General features: G+C 31.4%; 1 protein-coding gene across 1 annotated transcript in view; it reads left to right on the top strand.

The window, feature by feature from the left end:
* Positions 1-25379, top strand: part of MS3_00010414 (uncharacterized protein) — a gene marked incomplete at its 3' end in the record, with an annotated part of 49282 nt that overhangs the window by 13516 nt on the left and 10387 nt on the right. Inside the window, exons 2-5 of the mRNA XM_012938735.2 lie at positions 2477-2679; positions 4671-4886; positions 16849-17007; positions 19291-19501. Of these exons, the coding sequence (XP_012794189.2) occupies positions 2477-2679; positions 4671-4886; positions 16849-17007; positions 19291-19501 (789 nt within the window). The remainder of the gene's footprint in view (positions 1-2476; positions 2680-4670; positions 4887-16848; positions 17008-19290; positions 19502-25379) is intronic.

The raw sequence follows: 25379 nt of genomic DNA, 5'->3' as shown, positions 1-25379 counted from the left end.
TGTCTCTCACTGCTATGAACAACAATCTTACAGTTAGAGAAAAATTACAACTAAAGCGTTTAAACTGAGTCCTTCGAAATTTAACATGGGCTTTGTTGCTAAACATCAAGCAGTCTTAAACCTAAGAATATAATTTTCTAGGATTTATTTCCATCTTTATATCATCAAAACAGTGAACATGATATATTATCACTTACACTAGTGATCATAATAAATATTATATGTGTGATGTATGCTACATATATCAACAGACATAAGTAGTATGTAATACCAGTCGGAATTGGAAAACCGATGCGGCAGAAGGGTATAAAGATTGACTTGAAAAAAAAACAGGAACGAAAATAGAAATTAATTGTGACTTCAAAGAATCAAGTAGAATTTGAAGAACAAATAATGAAATTTTACATAGGAAGTATTCAATATATATGATTCTCATCTTTTGCTAAGAGATTCTGTAATATTGTATATAGTTACAATTTATTATCTCCATATGTGTTCTCGTTTACAATAGAAGTAATCAATATTAGACAAATAGAATATTATCTCTTGCCGATTTCTCAAATAAAATAATAATTCCTAATAAATTTTTGAATAACTCTGTTTAACTACTGAGACGTCTAAATGTTCAGATGGTAACTTCTTGTAAATATTCAAGATTAACATTCTTTTGAAAAAAAGATTACACATGAACAGCGGTCATTTAAAGTTTTTATACATCAGAAATAATAACATTTCAAATGAGACATATAACTATATAGAACTACTTACAATTAGCTTTATGTAACGATTATTACTTTGACTTTATTTTAATCTATCATAAATTATATTTAATAATTAGAATAAAATGATATGAGACCATTATGAAGTTTATTACTATTATTATTATTACTGTTAATAGCTTTATTCAATATTATATTTTTGGTACAATATAGAATTCTCAGCACAAGGTATTTCGACAAGTCTCTTTTACTAAAAAAGAACAAGGACAAAAAACAAAGGAAAAAACTGTTGAAAGAAAGAATGTGAAAAACTGTACAACTTTCCAATTTAAAGACATGTTAGGAATTCAGGTTAATAACTAGGTTAACTCAAACAACTTGTTCTTCCCAGAGTATATTTGCTAGGTAAGGTATTATAGAACTTTTATACTTTTGCTTACGTGCGTGGATTTTAATGTAATTACGTCTCATTCTACCAGAAGATATACAAGGAGAAAGATTTGAATGAAGTGGATGGTTAGTATCTGATAAGATAACACCTGCCAGAAGTTTGCATGACTTTAGATGTCTATCCACAACCATATTAATTATGACCTCGAAAGATTCACCACACACCTGGTTAACTGCCTTCAGCACTCTCTGCAATACAGCAAAGTTTTTTCTCAAAAGTCCGGGAAATGTTTTATTATTAAATGAATGATAGTTATTATATAATTAATTTCAATGGCTTTACTTTTGTCACATGATTTCTGTCTATTCATTAATTAATAACATCGCTTTAAAAATCATCTATGTTATTGTTCATAGTAACCATTACTTTATAGTGTATATTGCTTGAAGTGTCTAATGATAATTCATATTGTAGAATAAATTGTATGTTATGAAATTCCATAAAGCAATTTAATTTTTTTATTTATAATGATACATTTCTATATATTTAAAAATGTCTGATAGATTTAATTAGCTGAATTGTAAATATTTCGTTTTCATTAGTCATTGGATTAACTTCAAACAATAGGTCCATTTATAACGTATAAAGGTTTTAGTGATATAAATAGTGCAATTACGGATAGTTTCATTATGTGATTGTTTAAAAATGAATTAGTGTTTTTTAATTTTATCTTTTAGTAGTTATAAATTAGGTTTATGAGAATGGAAAAGAGGAGCGGATTTACGTAAAGAAATTTCATTTAAAACATTCATTTTTATACTGAATAGGGTGGAATAATGTGAATTCCAGAAATGGTTAAGCTCACGCGCGCGAGACTGATAGGTCCTGTGTTCGAAGTTCATAGGGTGGGATCGCAGCTGGGCAGTGCTGAAGAGTCTCACATCAAAACGAAACGGCCGTACAGTACTTCCAGATTTTCCATGGTGATCTAGCTTCAGTTGAATCAAGACTTACTTACGCCTGTTACTCCTCTTGGAGGAGTATAGGTTGCCTACCAGCACTCTCCATCCAACCCTGTCCTGGACAATCCTTTCCAGCTCTTTCCACTTGTTATTCATCTTCTTCGTATCTGCTTCTATTTTCCGACGTAATGTGTTCATCAGCCTCCCACTTTTCCTTTTCCGTTCAAGATTTCAGAACAATTTTGAAATAACACTTTACATAACTTGTCCTTATAAGGATTTCTTATTCTTTTATTATAATGTACAATACAAGATTCTTTGCTATTGAGTAGTTGATAAATATCATTATTTTTAATTAATAAAATTAATTTATACATACCCTGTATGTTTTATTTTTTGTTAAGATTTATACATAAATGGAATCATTGTAAGTCAGTTTAAAATTGGCTATCAATATATGTATAAATGGAGAATTATTCATCAAATGGATAATTCCTATAAACTCATTAATGAAACTATTAGAAATAATAAAATAAATAATCAAAGTTATGTTATAGAAGGATTAGCAAAGATTATCACTGGACCAAATTGTGATATGCGATTATCTGTAAGTGATTGTATACATTTTTTGTTTAAATGCATCATTTGCATTTTGTAAATTGTGATGGTCAGTATTCAATATATTCTATAAACTTTGTATACACTTCTTCCTGATAACCGTCACTAGATAACACTCCAACGGTGTATTCATCAGAAGGTGAATATCAAGTGTTGATTGGGTTTATTATTGCACCAAACACAGATTATCATAATTACAAGTACGCTAAGCAAGCATGAAAGAGTAGTGCCGAAAAGTAATCAGGTAAGCGAGTGAGCGTGCGAGTCGAATGAACAAGTTAGTGAACAGGATTAAAATGTACATATATATACATAATGAAATGAATTAATTATTGAACCAATTAAGCGATGAATAGTAAAGCTAGCAGGCTGAATATATGCGTAGACAGTAAGTAAGCAATGCTCAAGCATACATATTCATACATGTACAACAATAATAAATGTACAATGATGTAAATAAGTTGTTAGTGTACGAATAACTCTATCCGTTAAATAAATTAAAAAAAGGGATTAACCGCATTAAATGTGTATAAACCCAATTGCACATGAGCTGCTATAAATTGTTTCGAATTTTCAACGCTTTAATGAATAGATTAGTTTATCGACACAATTAAATGAATCTGATCAGTAGAAATAATTAGCTCTAATAAGTAGTAATAATGATACTTATACTTGAGAAAAAAATGATAATAATTTAAATGACATAAATAATCTCTAAGAAATTTTTAGTTGTTTTCAAAGTTTCTTTTGTTATGATTATTTAAACCAAAGTATGTGATTTACACCATTCAATCTTATTGCGATTTCTTCCGATTTGAGTTGATGACATAAGGTTACTGGTTGATGGAATGACATGGATTGTTTATAATATTTCTCTAAAAGTTGAAATTAGATGTATCAACTACTTGGTTACCATGGCAATGACTAAGATTATCATTACATTTGGAATAAAAAGCAATTTTGATCCACTGCAAACACTACTTGAATAAATGTCAAAAAAATTTATTTCTATCTAAGTTTAGACCTCTATAAAATACTATTGAGATAAAGCATTTTCAAATTAATGAGTCTCTTCTTATTGATTCATTTGTTTAACCCTATGTCATTTAATTTCTTTTATATCACCTTTTTTAAAGACATTTTGTTTTTGTTTCATACTATGTTTATGTTTCAATTGATGGCTTCCTACATTGACATTACGAAAAAGTTTTATTTCAAAATATTGGAAGTTATGATAACTTCTTAAAGCAATGGCGTTTTACTGCAAAAGTGACCATTATTTTAGGCAGTTGTTCAAGTCGTCTACATATATATATGTTAAAAAAATATATTCGTACACCTAAAGTATATTTAATAAAAACTATCAATAAACATCCCTTTTCAAATCTATATATTGATATTTAACGGAAGATAGAATTTTACTGAAAAAATGATATACACAAATTCACTTAGTATTGTTTACTTGAATCTTCCGATTATTGTTTAAGACTGCAATTGATCAATCTCTTTTTGGCATACGTGCATACTATGCATATTTCTTCGATATTGTCTTAATTCACAAGCATTATATACAAAGATGGATAGTAAACAATACCAAATGAATTTACACTTCACCCTGATTGCACAATCAAGTGGATATCAGGACTCAGTAGTTAAGTGAATAACGTGATGGTGTTTGAATTGAACGGCATTGTGTTCGAGTTCTAGAGTGAACATGAACTCTGAGATGTAGGTACATTTAGTTGACGTGTCCCAGATATGACGAAACACGCTTCCTAAATTCAACTTCTAGCCATTATCCAACTTTACTTATAATAATATACACAGTTTTTCAGCACAGACCTTCTAGCCAAATGATAAGTTTGGAAATGGACAGTTATTTAATTTTTTGACGTTGTTTAATCTGTGCTTATTCATTTTATTCTATTGATGATAATAATCTTTTTATTTATATACATAATTATAAATCGGTTTGTTCAGCTTCAACAAGTAGAAGAAATTGGAGAAGTTCAAACAACTGGAGATTTAACTTATCATGAAAAATATCCAATAAAATTTTGTCTCAATAATGGCAAACTTTTATCATTTGAATATTTATGGGAAGATGAAATATCTTCTGTTAGAATAAAAAAAGCCTTATTACTTCAATTGCAAATGTCTTCACAAACATATGGACAACAATTTTATACTGTTGAAGTAAGTACAGTCTATGTAATAGACATAAAAGAATTGTTAAACATCACATTGCATTTACTTCATTTGGTTACAGTGGTCAATATAGAAAAATTTAGATCAGAAATTGCAAATAGTTTAAGTTGACAATTCATTTAGAGTTGTCAAAATGTAACTTTGATTGTTCGAACTGAATATAATGAATGAACTTAAGTTAATATATATGTACATCAAAAATCTTACAAATACTGATATATTTTAAGGAATTATAGTAAAATAAAGTTAGAATAATATTTGAATTCCAATAAAACTAAACTATGCAAATGAATATGTTGACTAGTTAGTAACATTTGTCGGTTTAAAGGGAGAAAAAGATTTTCATTATGAATGTACATATAATATATATATATATATATTCATTAAATACTCATTACATTTGACTGTAGTTTGCTTCTTAATTTGTAAATATACATGAAAACAACCGCAATGTTATCAATATATTTCGTGATGTAATAGTAATACTAGTGTGAGTTGTGTAGGGAATACTAATAAAAGCGAAGTTAAGTTTGATGGAATGATGATAATTGTATTAGAAATGACAGTAGTATAGGCAGTGGTCGTGTGGTGAGTGCTATTAATATCGACAAATATAGGTAGTATGTATCACCAATCGCAGGTAGAATGCCTGACGGTGGAAGATTGAGAAAATCGAAGAGAAAAGAACAAACACAAAGAGTGGTTGGTAAGGAAACGAAGGAACAACAACGTCTGAAACAACGGATGGATATTTTGCGAATGACGTATTTACTGTATGGTTTTCAGATTATACCAAGATATTCTGAAATGTTGTATTAAAATGCATTTCGTTGTCCCCATTTGTGTTCTCGTTTACTACAGCAATAGCATTTATGAAAGCAATAAATATCATGTGGTCACATGAAAACACAATTCAAACATTCAAAGATAATTATGAAGTTTTTTAACAGTAAAGACTAACATGTATGGATTTGTAAAACAATTACAAAATCCCTTAATTTAGATATAAGATAATGATAGGATAACTGATTAAAGAATACAACAATTAGAGTTGTTGGCTTAAATCCGTTATCATGTTTGCCAACCGAGAAACAAGATCAAACGTTTTTAAAATATATCTGGTAAACATGATAAGTGGATATAAATTGTTTAGCTTTTTGAACTTCATATCCTTTATTGATAATATTAAGCTCTTCTTTATTTATATTTGATTATATTGCCCACATCATGATTTGGTACTCATCAAAACACAGTGTTTTATTTGTCTAATACTATTGATATGCATATCTATAAATATAAATATTTAGTACAAGAAGAGCAGGTTCAAAACAAAACGATAAATTTATATGATGTTATTTACTTGAATCTTCCTATTGTTGTTTAAGACTGCAATTGATCAATCTCTTATTGGCATACGTGCATACTATGCGTATTGCCTCGATATAGCCTTAATTCACAAGCATTGCATACAAAGATTGATGGTGGCTAGCAGTGCAATCCACTGTGAAGCAAGTTTCGTCCTATTCAGGACTCGTCAGTTAAATGTACTGGCATCTCATAGTTGGTGTTAACTCCAGGACTGGAACCCAGTACCGTTCACTTTAAATGCCATCGTATTATTTACTTAGCTACTGAGTCCTTGTTGCCAATAAAAGAATGATCAAATACAGTTCTAAATATCAATGAGAAGATTCAAGTAAACAATACCAAGTGAATTTAAACTTCAACCTGATTGCACAATCAAGTGGATATCAGGACTCAGTAGTTAAGTGAATAACGTGATGGTGTTTGAATTGAACGGCATTGTGTTCGAGTTCTAGAGTGAACATGAACTCTAAGATGTAGGTACATTTCGCTGACATGTCCTAAATAGGATGAAACTCTCGTCATGAATCTCACTTCTAGCCACTATCCATCTTTGCTCAGAATACAACAATTTATTCTTTCTTCTTTGAATAAAGAAAAAAGAAATCAAAACACTATTTTTAACAATTTAAAATTACGAAGTGTTTTTAAAATTCAAACATGTCAATGTTCAATTATTAAAAAAATTGTTTATCAACAGAATTCATTACCATATTTTGACATATTTTGTCTTAAAAAATTGATTAAAATTTAATTTATTTATTATTAAGTGCGAATAAATTAAAACATATTTTCCAAGATTTTATTAACAGCAATGAAATTTAATAAATTATAAGTAGTTCGATAATTTTATGTCATTTTAGTAATAGAGCATAGTTTTCTGATATGAATACAATTAGATTTTAGTAATTTTATGGTTGAATTCATGATTCAGTTGAAATTAAACGGTCATGAAAAATCTGCAATCACTAGATGTCTGTTTCGTCCCAGTGTGGGACTCCTCAACAGTGCACATCCACGATCCCACTCAGCCAGATTCGAACACAGGACCTATTGGTTTCGTGTACAAACGCTCCACCTCTAGACAAGTGAGCTGGCCTTCATCTAACGGTGTTAATGTCTGACTTAAACCAATACATGAAATTGAGTCACCGTCCACCATTTTCTTCAGTGAGTTACTATCTCACAATGGACCCAGTTGAACTCCACTGGTCACTGCTTCTTACTAGAAATCCAGGAAATAGCTCTTGAAGTCAGTCTATAGTAAGCATATGATGAATAATATCAGAAGGGTTTTTGTGGATATTATGGTAATTTAATAGTTAAATTCATGAGTCAATTGAAGCTAGACCACTATGGAAAACTTAGGAGCACTGGACGGCCGTTTCGTCTTATTGTGAGTCTTCTCAGCAGTGATCATCCACGACCCCGCCAGGTCAGTTGTGAGATAGTAACTCACGGATGACAATGTGGATATATCGCCCAATTTCGTGGATTGATTGAAGTTAGACATTCACACCTTTGGATGCCGGGTCAGTGTTCTGGTAGTTAGGCACTCGCGCACAAAACTGAAAGGTCCTTGGTTCTAATCCCGCGAGGTGTGGTTATGGATACGAACTCCTGAGGAGTCCTACAATAGGGCGAAATGGCCATCCAGTGCTTCCAGATTTTTCATGAATGTCTACCTTCAATGGATTCATAATTTCAACTAATAAAATTACTACAATCTCCACAAAACCCCTATTGATATTCATTATATACATATAAGAGAAATTTAATTCTTAAATTTGAATTCATTTTTATTGTAACCCCAGTAACATTTAAAATTACAAAGATTGTTATAATTTATCACTAATATTAATTACTCGTAACATTTGTCACTTCTTTTTTCATATTCCAACTTATTTTCATTGATCATTAACGATTGTGAATAAATTTTATGACATTTATTTATATAATAAAATTTTAGTTCATTTCTTCCGGTAATTAAATAAACGACAAATGTTAAGTAAATTGTTGTATACATTGTCAATTGAATTTATTATTTGAACTAAAAATTGTATTATATTTGATCAAATATTCTCATTTTAATTGAATATATATAAATATTATTATTTGTTTAGAATGTTACTATGATGTTAATAGAGATAATCATTTAATATTAAAAGTAGAATACAATGATAAGATTGATTAATTTGAAATTGTTCCATGTTCTGCATTTATAGAAGTTTACGAGAAATGTTTATTTTCAAAACTTGAAATTTAAAAAAAAATCATCCTACATTAAGATTTACAGTTAGAACAAATATGTATTCGTAAAAATTTATTCAATTTTAAGACAGAAAACCTAACAACAGGTTTATGGGTCGATCTGCACTAAGAAGGACTTGACACACATGACATTGATCACCAACCAGTGATCAATCAATTGTGATTACATCTCAGTCCTACAGGAGGTCGGTCGCGGCCCGGATAGCTCAGTGATAATGTCTCTGACTGTGAAGCTGGGTGACACGGGATCGAATCCGTCAGAGAGCACCAGTTCCCTCAAGATTACAGGTAGACCTTGCTGACGAATGCCAAGTAGCATGAAACACGGGTGAAGGGTTTCCTGACGACTACCTCCAACCACCATCTAATCTCAACATGGTGCACTCAGTGTCGAGTCACCTAGACTGATGGCCACATTGCAACATGGTCGATAGCATTCGGTTTGCACTAAGAAGGACTTGGCACACATGACACTGATCACCACCTAGTGATCAATTAATTGTGATTATGGGTTTCTATTTAAACTATAGCCTATTTATAACCTAGCATGAATAGTGGCTAACAGTGGAATCCAAGAAGCGCGTTTCGTCATATCTGGGACACGTCAACTAAATGTACCTACATCTCAGAGTTCATGTTCACTCTAGAACTCGAACACAATGCCGTTCAATTCAAACACCATCACGTTATTCACTTAACTACTGAGTCCTGATATCCACTTGATTGTGCAATCAGGGTGAAGTGTAAATTCATTTGGTATTGTTTACTATCCATCTTTGTATATAATGCTTGTGAATTAAGACAATATCGAAGAAATATGCATAGTATGCACGTATGCCAAAAAGAGATTGATTAATTACAGTCCTAAACATCAATAGGAAGATTCATGTAAACAATACAGTTGAATCTATAATCTATTTAGTTTCAACATATTCTAATGAAGTCATATTGGATATGCGAATTCTGTCTACAGCTTTATTCTAATAGTAATTGATGAATTATTAAGTTTTATTTTATCCGACACAGCGGTATATTTCATCGTTGACATTGGCTTATACCCTAACAACTTAAAAATAAAACTAACAAACAAACATTTATTTCTTCGTGTATTAGTTGAGGTTAGACAATAACACCATTGGATGCCGGCTCAGTGGTCCAGTAGTTTAAGCGTTTGCGCACGAAACAGAAGATCCTGGGTTTGAATCCCGCGAGCGGGATCGTGGATGCGCACTGCTGAGGAGTCCCAAAATAGGACGAAACGGCCGTCCAGTGCCTCCAGGTTTTCAATGGTGATCTAACATCAATCGGTTTATGATCTCAATCAAAAACTTACCAATCTCCACTACCCCTAAACTTAATAAATCTATCGATTTGTAGTAAAATTATTTACCATTAAATAATCCATTGATTCTATTTATAAGTTATAGTTCAATTAAATTTTTCATTACTTTGAATAAGATTTGTATTTTTATCAATAATGAACTTATTCATGGTAGAGTGTATTTATTCAAAAACAATGTCAATTTAATCCATAGGGAAATCATCTTTCTGATGAATGATATGGTTTTAAAAAAAATTATTATAAAATATATTTTGTTATCAACTAAATATACTCCAATAGTTTAATTTAAAAAATAGTTTAAGTTAAACAATGATTTACCCATAGAAACAAAAGATAATCAATTTTATCATTCGTTAAGAGTATGATTGATTGTTGAGAAAACTTCAACAAGAATTACAATAATCCAACTAAATAACAATATCAAAAGGAGTTTTGTGGAGATTTTGGTAATTTCCGTAGTTGAGATCATGAGTCAGTTCAAGGTAGACCTCTTTCTTCTAGTGGTCAACTGAATTATGAAGACCTCGATATTTGAGGGGAAGTTCGCAATACAATGGACAGCTTGCATAAAGTTGGATGTCCTGAACTTCGCAGATGATCAAGCTCTTCTATTCCATACACACAAATAAGTGTGAATGAAGACAACCAGTGTAGCAACAGACTCTAAAGCAGTAAGTCTCAACATATACACGGGGAATAGTAAGATCATCATCATAGAGAACACCAACCCAATCCCACTTGTTGGATTTGTCGAAGAGGTGGAGAGTTTCGCGTACCTGGAGAGCACCATCGATGAACAAGGAGGATTCAGTGCAGGCTTAAAGGCAAGGATTGGTGGAGCAAGGACAACATTCTTACAGTTGAAGAATATATGAAAGGCAAAATAAATGTCAACCGACATCAAAGTCAGAATAGTTAATGCCAACGTCAAAATAGAAGCTTGGAGAACTATAACAACCATTATCAAAAATGTACAAATATCTCTAAACAATGGTCTACACAAGATACTCAATGTCCGTTGGCCAGCTACCATCAACAATAGCCCACTGTTAGGAAGAACAAACCAACTTCTAGTTGAAGAGGAAATTAAGAGACGACATTGCAGGTGAATAGGACATACATTACAAAAATCATCAAACTACATCACGAGGCAAGCGCTAACTTGAAATCTTGAAGGGAAACGGAAAAGAAGAAGACTAAGGAACACATTGCGTCGAGAATTTGAAATAGACATCATAAAAATGGTTAGCGAATGGATAAGTCTTGAAAAGATTGTCCGAGAACAGATTTTGAAGGACAATGGCGGTGGGCGGTCTATGTTCACTCACGAGGGTTAAGAGACGTAACAAGTAATTAACAAAATCTTTGAAGGTAAAAAGGACTTTGATGGATTTAGAATTATTTATTTATAGACTTCATCCGTTTTGATTTGTTCCAATATGAGACCATGCATTCAAACCGTTGAATAGTTCCACACAAAATCGAAAAGTGTCCGGTTGTTTTTTATCTGCATCATTTTGTCATGAAAATTTTTTTCAAAATAAAAATGAACATCAAAATAATCAAATGGACCATTCAGGAAAACTTTAACGAAGGCATCAAAAGTATTACATATTCTTTTATTGACAAATTTTCAAAGCAGATGAAGCATTAAATAAGTCTAAAATAATCACAATTTATTCCTAATGAATCCAGTTGACGCAAGTTTGTTACAGAACTATCATTTGTTTTTGTTTATGTTATACACTTTATTTGTTTATTATTCATTATTTGAACTGCAAACACAGAAGTATACTGTATTAGCATAAACAAAATATTCCTAATTATTGAATGTTATTCAGCTTTATGTTTCTCAAGTCTTTAACACAAATAATTATTCAGTGACTGATTGAAATGTGTAATTTGTCTTTGCAAAAGGTGAATTATGATTCGATAATATCGATGGAATCGTATCTGAGTGTGACAATGTTTCGTAAAGATTTAAATTTTTCATTGCGTAAACCAATTTTTTTGAAATCGTAGACTGACTTTACAGACAAATGTGAACTACCATGGATAACCTGGAAGTACTGGACTGTCGTTTTGTCCTATTATGGGACCCCTCAGAAGTTCGCATCCACAACTCCGCCTCGCGTGATTCGAACCCTGCGCCTATCAGTCTGGCGCCAGGCCCTTAACCAGCTAGACCACTGAGCCAGCCTGCACCAAGCGGTGTTAATATCTAACTTCAATTAATCCACGAAACTGAGCGACACATCCACCATTGTCATCAATGAGTTACTATCTCACAACTGACCTAGTTGAACTGCACTGATCACTGCTTCTAACTAGAACTCCAGGATATACATCTTGAAACCAGTCACTATTGAGCATATATTGATAAGCATCAGGAGGGGTTTTGTGGAGATTTTAGTTGTTTCAATAGTTGAGATCATGAGTCAGTTGAAGCTAGGCCATCATGAAAGGGCTGAATGGTCGTTTCGTCCTATTGTGGGACTCCTCAGCAGTGCTAATCCACGACCCCGCCTCACGGGATTCGAACCCAGAACCTACTGGTCTAGCTTCAATTGACTCATGATCTCAACAACTGAAATTACTAAGATCTCCACAAAATCCCTTCTGATACAAATGTGCAGTATCCCAGTACAGCGATCCATATGTCTTGTCTTCAGACATAAACGTATACAAAAACCATCATACATCTTGCTATAATAAAATAACGTCGTTCGATATGACAATTATTTACACTAATTTATGGGCTACTTTGTGTTGTCATTTTGTGAGGCATAATATCATACATCACAGACTAAAACGGTTCATCTTGAAAGACCTATTATAATTTCACACCAGTTTTTATTAAATTTGTTTGCTACATGTTGAGTAACCGGGTAGCAGATACGACTATCTATTTATAGTAGAATATGTTTCTTTTTACGAGGTAAATAAATTGGGATTCATTGATTAAAAAATTTGGATACAAAGTTTCTACATTGTACTTGATCTCCAAAAATATGACTGATTTTATTGTAACATTGGTCTCCCACAAATGATACAAACAAATTTTTAGATGAAAAATATAAATAAAAAACAAGAAATTCTTTTGTATGATATCATATAGCTATCTAGGTAGCGGACTTTCCATTCATTTGAAACATCCTTTCCCAAAAAAAACAGTTACTGACCAAGGATATCACCAGATGTGATGTGAGTGTAAGAATCTTGGACACTTAGACGATGGCTGATTTTTCAGTTTCACAGTTACAATTTAAAGGTTAAATTTGATTGAATCTTCGACAAAGCATAAATGAACATTTTAATAAAAATAAGGAAGTAGTGTGATTTTCCTATAGTAGCTGGTGTATCGTAAACAGGAGATTAACTGTTGAGAAAACGTTTCACTAGCAACTAATGCCAAGCGAAGATTCAGTTAAAAACTAGACAAAATTAGGTAACTGTCTTTTTGATTGGTCTAGTGGTTAAACGTTCACGCACGAAACTGACAGGTCCCTGGTTCGCATCCCGTGAGGCGGGATCGTAGGTGCGCACTGCTGAGGAGTCCCAAAATAGGACGAAATGACCGTCCAATGCTTACATGTTTTCTATGATGGTCTATATTCAATTGACTCTTGATCTCAAACATTGAAATTACTAATAATTTCCACAAACACCCTTTCTGATATTCTCAATATATTGTGAAAACATTTTAAACATATATACGAATATACTTAAATGACTGTCTTAATTAATAATATACTTTATAGAGTTACTGTTAGATTTCGTGTACTCATTTATATAATCTTAAAAGTTTATTCGGTTCTATGAATATTTCAATAATGATTGTAACCGACGCAGATAAATTTGAACAGAATTTTCTAGCATTAAAAAAGAAATTATATTCGATATATGCCTTCTTAATCCTAAATACAAAAAATAGATAAACATTTGATTTTTGATGCCAATATATATCCCTTTTATTAAAAACGTCTCACGAAACTGCGTCTATTTGCATTTATCACTCTCTAAATTGAATTGATCAATAAGTATAAAATATATTTACATTTATATTTATGTAGTACGAAAGTTCAATAGCTATGTATGTTACATCATTTTATGTTTAATGGTAGGTGTGTTTTCGTTCTTTAGGAGTGATTATTGATTTATACCATTTACATTCTTAGGAATATCAATGGAAATCATGAAATATTAGACAACTTTTATTTCTTAGTATGATATTTTTGAGCAATATACACAAGACAATTCTATCAGAGAAGTTGATTGCATCATATCATGAATCGGCTGATGTTGGATATGTAAGCTGATGAATACCGATTCAGTGTTCTAAATGTTTAGGGTTTGGATTCGATCCGTAGCAGAAGAATTGTGAATGTGTACTAAGGAGCACTGTTATGCTGGGAAGAAATAAATGTCCAGTTTATTTTGGTTTTCAGTACTTGTCTAACTGGAATAAGTTATTGAGACCCTAACTATATTGACCTTTATGTAAACTTTTAGATTAATTATTGAGTTTCTATTTGCTTTCCGCATAGTTATGTTTCCTGAATATTAGTTATTCCAATTCTTATTCTCATTCATTGTCATTCTAATAAAATTTGGAATTACAAGTACAAATTACTTTTTCATACGACCGTGGACAGATGTACAGAACTTTGAATGTGTGTAGACAATGTTTGTTCAGTTCAAAAAATTTCAAAAATGATGACATTTAACTGAAACCGAAACGTACTTCGTCATTAACATAAATAGAAATACTTCAGTGATACAAATCTGTAGTGTCCGTTGATATGTTCTGTTCACACAGCGTATTGTAGCTTCTGGACAGGCCAGTTTATTCATTCTTCTTGTGTCATATTTTGACGTCGTTAATTTTTCACCTATCAAACCTGTTTGTTTTTATATGAGTGTACATCTTATCCTACTCACCACACATCTGTAGCTTGTTTTTGTGTGACTATAAGTATCGATTAGCGCATGATTAAATGGAACCGGCTCACATGTCTTCTCCACTGAGCGTCATTTCGCTTCATTTCTTCGATCGTTTATCTCGATCAACAATTGTACGAAATACACATATTCAAAATCCATTCTCGTATTTGGCTTATTTAATTCCGTTATTCACTAAAGCGGATTAAGTCGATAATTTTATATGAAGATTGATGATATATACATTTCGACAGCGATCAATCATACGATATTATGGGAGTCAGATTTCGGGCCACTAAAAATCATATACTTCAAACCGTATTGTTTATTTACACAAACCATACACGAATATGTAGTCCAGTTCAACCGGTTAAAGGTCAGTCAGTTGAAGAATGCATATGCAATTGTTTCCAAGAAAACTAAAGGTAGAAAGTTAAAGTATAAAAGACCATTTAAAAAAATTAATCATGTGAACAAGTGCTTATGTTTGGTATTATTGGAATTATTGAATTGTTTTAAAATTACCATGTGTTTTTAAAGAAAATTATCTAACACAAATTTGTACTTTTACGGTCTGTATATCGCTGAATCCAAATTTACATGATAATTTTCTGATTAAAACTGCAGTATATAAATCATTAGTAGCAATATAGGTGAATAATCGGGCTCGTAGTTGTTTGAATTCACTGGGTACTGTTTGTTTGGAACTTTTCATTGATGTTTAGGACTTCAATTGATCAGTATATGTGCATACTGTACGTATTACCTGGATATTGCCTTAATTCATCTTTGCTTACAATAGTTTTTTGGTTTTAAATATCAAGAACCTTCGGGATGCTTTTAAAATTTAAGAAATCCTACTCCTCATTCTTTCGCTTCTCCATTTTTATCAATTTCAAATGTCTTAGTAACTAAATATCAGTAGTTTCTATTAGACTTTTAATAAATTTTAATCCAATCATCATTGCGTTTGGAATATTACTTGGAATTCCAGGAGTCTTAGGGGACTTTGTCGGTAAATTATTTCTTCACTTTATTTCAACAAATAATAAAAATATATATTCTCACCATTCGCTAAAGGTTTTCGAAAAAAGTAATCTTTCTCCAATTATGTTATATCTGGACGAAGAATAAGTGAATAGTAACTGCTAGGTTCTATTTATGGACTGTTATTATATATATTCTTACTGTATAACCATTAAACAATTATATTATATGTACATTCAAATTCATTTTATTATAAACTTCCATTTGACCTACTGACTGGTGTTATACGTTCTACCATTCTTAATTTATTCCCAATCTATTATTCACGGTCTCCTATACTCCCAGCCACTTTTAGTTTGATCTTGTATAATTGTTATTTTCTACTTTATGGTATAAAACAATTATATCTGAAATACCGGATTAATATCGTGAAGGCTGATACTGGTAATCTGGACTAAGCCAGCTGGGTTAGGTGAGAAGCTGCTCTCTCGATGGACCAATAAGAATTGAGAGTTTACTCTAGGGCGCTTGCACAGGTTTATGCATCACCGGTCTGGTCAATAAGTCGATGTTCCAATTGGCGGCCGTATCACATGATAATTAACAGACCACAAGCATATAACAATTATTACAAGAAATTTCGGTATTGAACAATCACTGAGTAGTTAGTAGTCACTGTTATCTCTACGTAAGCTTCGGTTCTGATCTACTTCAAAGTTGATTAGTAGAATTCAATCTTGATGTTTACATGTATATATAGATTAGCATGTCGCATCATGAGCTAGATTCCTTTACTTCCAACTGCCATGTAGTTTGTATAGCAAATGACTAAAAAATGACATTTATAGTAATAAACCAGTATCCTAGTAGTTTGTATGTTTTCTTTAGAAAAATAAAGTCAAAACTAAAGATCCTCTATTCAACTTATGGTTGCTTGAAATCATTTACTAGAAGAATAATATTCAAAACATATTTGAATCATTTTTTTAAAATTACAGCTCTCATAGAAATATATAATTTTATATAATCAATTGTTTTTATTAGATAGATCACTTGGGCTCATGTCAAACAGAATATATTCCTAAAACTATCAATTCGCATTCAGTGACTATGATCAAGAAACGAAATTCAATGTTTTGTGATGATGGATATCAACCATTCTTTATAACAGATAATTCAAAACTAAATGATCAACATTTCATAGTAAGTTTGTAATTTGTAAAACAAATAATAGGAATATTTACTAAAAATGATTAATTATAACACTAGTGTTTATTTATTTAACATCACATTTTAATACCGAATAGATTTGACAAATAAGAAAGTAGCTACAAAACATAACATAAATTTGAAACCCACATAGTTATATCGAAAAATTAAACATAGATATCTTTTAGTTAGTGATGAAAAAATGGAATAGTGGAGAAGATTTGTAGCTCAGATGGATGATTTTGATGGAGTTTTGTTCTCCGAGCTGGATAGTTTAGTCGTGGAGCTTTCATCGTTCTTCTGAACAACATCATCAGCACAGACATCAGATAGAAGTGGAGTATTCGAATTTCTCAACATGTGGTTCACAGCTTGTCTTGTAGACCTCAATGTTGATTGGTTCCTGTTGATTTTAAACCTGTCATTGTCTACTTCTTTGTTTTGGTTGTATCTCTCAATGGGAGATAAAGACTTCTACCTAAAGTTCGTTCTGATGATGTCGTTGAAAAAAAACGATGAAAGCTCTATGACTAAACCACCGAGCTCAGAAAACGAAACTCCATCAAAATGTTATAATGTCTGAAAAATGTAATGAATTCATGATAAACGAAATCTTACAATGAATGATTATTTATTTTTAGCTTTTAAAGGGAACAAGTAAAATGTTCCACCAAAAAATAAAAATAAAAATGGGAAATGTTTGTATTGCTTAGGATATTTATGCATTATTTGTTTATTCTTTATTGTAATCCTCATAAATTGTTTATAGCTTATCAAGTTTATAACTAAAACAAAATAAGTTACTAGTTAAAATGTGTTTATTATTGTGAGATTTCTATCGTATACTTCACAATGCAAAATGAGATTGGTATATGGAGTAAATATCGTTTTAAGCAGATATAAAAATATAATTCATGTTGAAGAAAAACATTTCACAAGAACAGTCTGTAAAATAAACAATGCGGTATTCAATGAAAAATTACAATTTGTCTTTATTGTTCATTGAGGATTTCCACAATACTAATTTACAATGCTGAATTTATCGATGACTGTACACATGATATAAACGAAAATACACTAAATTCTACCTTTCAAATAAGCTATGAAAATAGTTTTTATTTTGCTTTCATTTAAGACAAATTTGTTTATTTATTAGATATATCAATAATGTTTGACTAATTTGTTGTTGATAACATGTGAAGAATAACAGCCGCTATGAAATTTTAATGGTTGTTTTTTTATTAAAAGTAATCAAATGAGATATTTCAGAGAAAATAACTTTCTATGTCATTATTGTTGCATCCATTTTCAAGAATGATGTGTTGAAGGGGTGTTGTCAGTCAGTCAATCAGTCAATAACAACGTAGAACTTTGTTCATCAGTTCGAGTTGCTATACCGCATTAGCACACAGTTACAATTGTCGACTCAAATCCTGTAGCGGTAGAGGTAGTATGAGTATTAGCAGTAATCGGAAACATTAGGGTTTGAAGATGTTATTCAAAGAGTACAATCCAGTGAAATAAATTTGGGAAGAGAAAAAAGAAAGGGATATGAAGAATTCAGAAGATTAGAATTTGGGAGAACACAAAGAGTGGATGCACCCTGGAAATGTCACACCTCACCTTACCTCACGGATTTCCGTCTCCAGAGGTAAGGCCCTTTGAAGAACGGAGCTAACACATTATAAACCTCCCACAAAAAAACCGTGCGCGACCGGCCTCAAGTAATTGTCCACTGGACTCTGCGGTCACGCTCCCAGGTCGTTAAGGCCAACACTCATCCGACTTCCTTTTCAGGTTCCTCAAGAAATACCTTTCCACGGTGTGGGCAGCCGTGAAGTGATATCAGCCCTCACACCCGTAACAGCACACGAGGCAAAGTTAGTCACATTCAAATCCCTCGAACACCTCCAAATAAATCTCTTATCTTCACGAATAATCCTTCTCACGTCCCTTTATCACCTCGCATCACTAGGGCAAACGATTAGAGTACGCAGAACATTATTCCTGGTCTCCTGAAGGGGTGTTGAAACACTAACAAATATGAGTAAACAATTAAAATTCGAATCTTCATTTTCAAATCTCTTAGGTAGGAAGTTTAGTACAAACTTTGATGACAGATAATTCCTATCAAGTGATTTCACAGTTTTTCAATGTTTGTTTTCTTTGGAAAGTTACCAAGGTGTCTATTTCTAATAATTATGTTCTATTAAGGAGGTTTACAATAATTTTTACAACAAAAAAGGTAATCCATATCTTATTAATTATTTCTTGTAGATAAATAATCGACCTTTATATTTACAAAGTGATTTAATATGTGAATTGACACATAAACTAAATGGACCAATAATAAATGTCAACTGTCAAGAAACTTCAATTACTCAACAACAATGGTTTCCATTATTTTCTATAAACACCTTAACTCTTAATGTAAATATGCAAATAAATTTTACTGAAGAAACTGAATATAATGGTGAATTTATAAAATGTAAGTTGAACCTTTGTTTATTATTAAATATTATATACTTCCTATACTCTTTTATGACTAATATTTAAATCTGATTTTTATCACTCACAACTGGACATTTTTTCCCGGCCTTCATTTAGATTCGTTGAGATGATATGACGATAAAATTGATTAATAGTGGTATCACACAAACATAAATGATACTCTTATTGATTTAAATAAACATTTTCAAGAAGATAATTGAATGAGTGATTTTTTAAGATTTCCAATGTATAACTTTAATTTCATATGAATTATTCACTCAGCAGTGCTCATCCACGACCCCGTTCGTGGGATTCGAACCCGGGACCTTCAGCCTCACGCGCGAACACTTAAACTACTGGACCACTGGGCCGGCATCCAATGATGTTAGTGTCTAACATTAACCCATACTGATAATTAACATGTGCTCACCAGTGACTATATTTGTGAGGGAATTCTCGGAGTTCTAGTGAGAAGCCGTGACCAGTGGAGCTAATCTGTGTCGGGTGGAGAAAGATAGTAGCGCGATTTCATTGATTGGTTGATGTTAGATACTAACACCACTGGATGTCGGTTCAGTGATCCAGTTGGTTAGGCGTTCGCGCGCGAGACTGAAGGTCCTTGGTTCGAATCCCGCGAGCGAGATCATGGATGCGCATTACTGAGGAGTCACACAGTAGAACGAAACACTCGTTCAGTGCTTCCAGGTTTCCAACGTTGGTCTAACATCAATCGGTTCATGATATTTATGAAAAACAGGAAATTTAATTAATAAGAAAATGTGTCTAAATTTGATGGAATAGTTTCACAATATTTGGGCGTCAAGTTGATATGAAACATGAAGGGGAAAGAAAGAATTTCGAGGTACAACGTTAAATTTACTTCGAATTCATTCGCTAAGATTTTACAAATATATTCTTCCTTTTTAATATCTTAAAGGTAGTTTATTTTCATTTCTACAGAAATTGTAAATGAAGATTTTAATCGAAAGGTTTGTTGCTTGGTGAAATTGATAATTGAAAGTACTTTTTTTGTTTTAGCTCAGTAAAATATTTTATCATGAATGTTCTTTTCCTAAAGCATAACTATTTATAGGAAGAGAGTGGAAAAAAACTATTTCTCTAAAAATAAACGAAGACGGACTCTGTAGTGATAAGTGTAGGTTAGTTGAAACATTTACCATTTAATTCCTTGTATTCAATGATACTGAATTAATTAGAAAGAAATCGGAATATATATGGATTCTGTGACAAAATCTGTAATAAATTTTCTTAAAAGAATCTAAAGTATAGATATACTCATTATTTTGTTATTCTTTTGCATTTCAGTTGTATCAAGGACACATTAGTATTTCGTATTGTCTAAATAAACAAAAGATTTTCTGGTGAGACTATAATTTATGGATGACCTTTGAGTGAAGCCAAAGTGACTTTGAGAGTGTCCACCTAATAACTTGGACTAAATGAAGGTTGTAAACCAATGTGAGGAATTGGAATTATGATATACGGTTGATGGTTAAGGTTAGGAATTACATTTAGGATTTTCATCATGAACTGACATCGGTTATAATTCTAAAACTCTATTTAGCCAAATGGATGAGTGAATTTCACCCCAAAATCCGAGACGTGTTATCTTATACCTGATTAGTTCATCCATAAATTATAGTCTCGCCAATTTTCTTAAAACTATATATTTCAAGTGAATAAACAACGGTGAAAAACATTTTTAGGTGATTGCTTGCAGTGACAGGATGTCTGAAGTGAGACTTTATTTGTTTTATCAGAGACTCTATTGTATTCATATGATAGATATCAATCGGTTAATATGTTGTAACCAGTGTCGTCTTGATAAGTTCTCAGTGTTGGTTGAATCTATCAATTTAATGCATTTTATGTATAGAGATCCTAATCAATATAACATGTTTATTAAGGGATTCATAAAAATTTCCTTTAATAACCAGAAATAAAATAAAATAAAAATTATTTCAATAGTTTAGATCATGAATCAATTGAATCTAGACCACCATGGAAAACCTGGAAACACGGGACGGCCGTTTCGTCATATTGCGAGACTCCTCAGCAGTATGCATCCACGATCCCGTATCGCCAGATTCGAAATCTCCACAAAACCTTTTCCGACAAAAAATGTTTTACAAATAATTTATTTCATGTGAATTTTTTAGAATTTGTTTCATTGACATGCTTTTTTTGTTGTTCCTATGACTAGTTATTTTTCAACAAAAAAAATCGGTTAAACATTTTTAATTCTATTTGAAGTAATAAGAATGTAGATATTGATAAAAATATTTTTAATGAAAATGAACATGAAATGAACAGAGAAAACATTTTTTCAAAAAGTTAACATAAATAAAATGTTTTTGTAGAATTGACATATGATTTTGAGATGGTGGAGAAGATTTGTAGCTCAGGTGGATGATTTTGGTGGCGTTTTGTTCTCTGAGCTGGAGAACAAAACATCACCAGAATTGACATATTCATGCGGTATTATATTTATCAGTACTTGTTGAAAATGAAAATTATGATATTGTTATCTAAAGTAATTAATTCCCATTGATAAATTTCGATAGTGTAATAAGATAACGAAGATTATCAGAATTATGTGTTAGATTAGCGCAATATATTTCTAACAATCTGATCACACGTAATATACTTGTTAAGAACATTTATATATAAGAATAAAAGGTAAACTAGACTAGAAATGGATGGGAATTAAGAGGACACAAGGTCTAGATGTTAAGCGTTCGTGCGTGAGATCGTAAGGTTTGAATCTGGCGGGCGGGATCGTGGATGCGTAATGCTGAGTAGTTCCATACTAGAACGAAACGGTCAGGGAAGTTTTAAGGTAAGAATAAACTATTTTTGAATACACAAAGTGGGTTTGAATTTCCGTATGGAAAAGGCTTTAATAAACTTTAGTATACCCCCTTTTACACTTTTGTACATCACAAAAGTCGAGTTAAGATCAATTTTATGGCCTGTTTCGATTGTATGTTTAGCAACAGATGATGGCTGTTTATCCTGTGCTCTTATTGGGTCATTTAATTTAATTTGTTTCTGAAACCATTTAGGTACATGTTTACATACCCTAATTTCGAGATCACGATTACTTCTCCCTATATTGACTTTTTATTTTTATATATAAATGTTCTTAACAAGTATATTACGTGTCATCAGATTTTTCGAAATGTACTGCACGATCATATCATATAGTTCTGTTAATCTTCGTTTTCTTACTACACTATCGAAATAATGTTATTTAGTTAACTCTTGTTAACCGAGTTGTAGATTGCATTGTGAGCATTTATCAAAAAGAAGATGTTATAAGTAGATATCAGAATTTATTTTATTTCCTTCAATATTTCAATTATGAAAACTTTCAGATTTTTTGTCAGTTTAGATAATTATGTCAGATATTGATTAGACAGCGTAATAATTACAAATATACATTATATATACGAATATTTGTCAATATTTGAACGAATAGTTTGACAGCACATTTTTAAAAATCTAAAAATAGTTGCTTGAATTATTCGGTTACTAATAAGTAAACAACATGAAGTTACCATATTGTTATTATAGATCAAATTATGTCTGCCATACTTATTATTTTGTCATTTGTTTGATTAACGCGTTATATTGTGGTACGTCTTGTTAACAAGTGTCAGTATTACTTTCTTAGACAATGTTATTCACTTTCAGGAAACATTATTGCTCTTTTAAATACAGATTAGATTAGATGATATATAACAATAAAGACTCCCTGTGAATCGATTTCAGTTATCTAAAACATAATTACCCTGAAACTAGAAGTCATTAAGTTGTTGACTCCAACATATTTGTTTTAGCAACGTTTGATAATAGTTGCTTTATTGATTTTATTTGGCTCAGTGACCTTTAGAATAAAGCGGCAAAATGTTGCATACATTTTCGGATTTAAGGAAACTCACTGTAATCCATAGTAATTTTTATTTATGTCATAGCCTGAAATAATTTTTTCAAATATTTTCGAGACTTTCGATAGTGTAATAAGAAGAAAAATATTATCAGGACCTACCCTCGTAATATTAACTTATTATCCATGGTGATGGAGTTTCACATTCTTTTCACATCATGTTCTTTATTATCCTTATCTCCTCTTACCCCACACCCATTTCTAGTCTAGTTGACCTTTTATTTTTATATATAAATGTTCTTAACAAGTATATTACGTGTGATCAGATTGTTCGAAATGTATTGTGCCAACCTAACACATAATTCTGATAATCTTCGTTATCTTATTACACTATCGAAATTTATCAATCGGACTTAATTGCTTTGAATTTCCAAGAGTTTTTTTATCTTTATGAAATACCTTATTCACTATAATTATCAATCTTAAATCTATCGGCTATTATCTATTGTTTGAAATCATGAGTCAATTGAAGCTAGACCACCATGGAAAACCTGGAAGCACTGAACGGCCGTTTCGTCCTATTGTGCGACTCCTTAGCAGTGCCCATCCACGATCCCGCCTCGTCAGATCTGAATACAGGACTTATCAGTCTCGCTCGCGAGCGCTTAACAATTAGACCACTGATCTGGCATCCAACTGTGTTAATGTCTAACTTCAACCAATCCACGAAACTAACTGTCTTTATAAAAGTATAAACTTTACACTATTTATTAATTTACATTTCTTCTTTGGTGGACATTGGTTTTTGAAAAAAATCCACCTTCAAAACATGATGTTATACAAGTGACTATTTAGTTTACTTTAGTTAATTATCTAGATGTATTTACAAAAATAGTATTACCCAATAATTGTATGGAAAAAATCCTAACCATCACATCATATTTAATTTGTTCATAAGTAGTTCATTATATAGAAAATTGACTAAATGCATTGGCATTGATTGTTTGTCTGATAGTAACATCACAAAAACTAATTATTCACAATAGATTGTTGTTTTAATATTAATATTCTTATGTTTTTGATTGAGATCATGAACCGACTGATGTTGAACCACCTGAAATCACTGGACAACCATTTCGTCCTATTGTGGTACTTCCCTAGCAATGCACATCCACGATCCCGCGAGTAGGGTTCTTATGCATTTGTTTTATCTTGGTTTTGAAACAAGCAAAAAATATATTATTAGTAATTGTATAATGATGAAACTTTATGGTCCACACTAACAATGTCCCATTCATTTAATCAAAGTTACATAATATTATAGACTTCTAGAAATAGAACATATTTACGCAGTTATGATAACATTGTATGTAGTTGAATTTCATACTGATATTTAGTCGGATATCAATTTATTCATATAATAAGTTCTTTGTTTTTCAATCAACAATAGACAATAAAATTATAAGTAGACGTTAACAAAATGTCTAGTTCATTTCTTTCTTCTTCTTGTTGGTTTTTGTTGTTGTTGTTGCTTAACTCATGCATTCAATTAAAGACAAAGAAAAAAAACCACCATCTCATTCAGTTTATTTATTAGCATTTTTCTTGCATTATATACGTCAGAGTACCAATTTTGTTTTAGAAATTTCTCAAAAAAAGACAAACAATCGTTGTATGCAATAAAAATGTATCTAACAAGCTTAGATCTTTTCAATATCCCTAAGAAACTAAATTTACATGAGTATATTTCATGTAATATATCAAATACAAATACGCTTATATATACATATATATATATATATATATATTTATATATATATATTTATATTTATATATAATTCACTAAGTGAGCAGTAAAGATATACTTTGCTGAAGACTATCGTGTACTCGTTAGAAGACTTTGAAAGGTGAAATCAATTTTTACCTGGTCAGAATATAGGTTATAGAAATAAATGATTAATGTTAG

This window comes from Schistosoma haematobium, chromosome ZW (assembly GCF_000699445.3).
Source record: "Schistosoma haematobium chromosome ZW, whole genome shotgun sequence".
Classification (NCBI taxonomy): Eukaryota; Metazoa; Platyhelminthes; class Trematoda; order Strigeidida; family Schistosomatidae; genus Schistosoma; species Schistosoma haematobium.
This window is presented reverse-complemented; position numbering and strand designations above follow the sequence as displayed.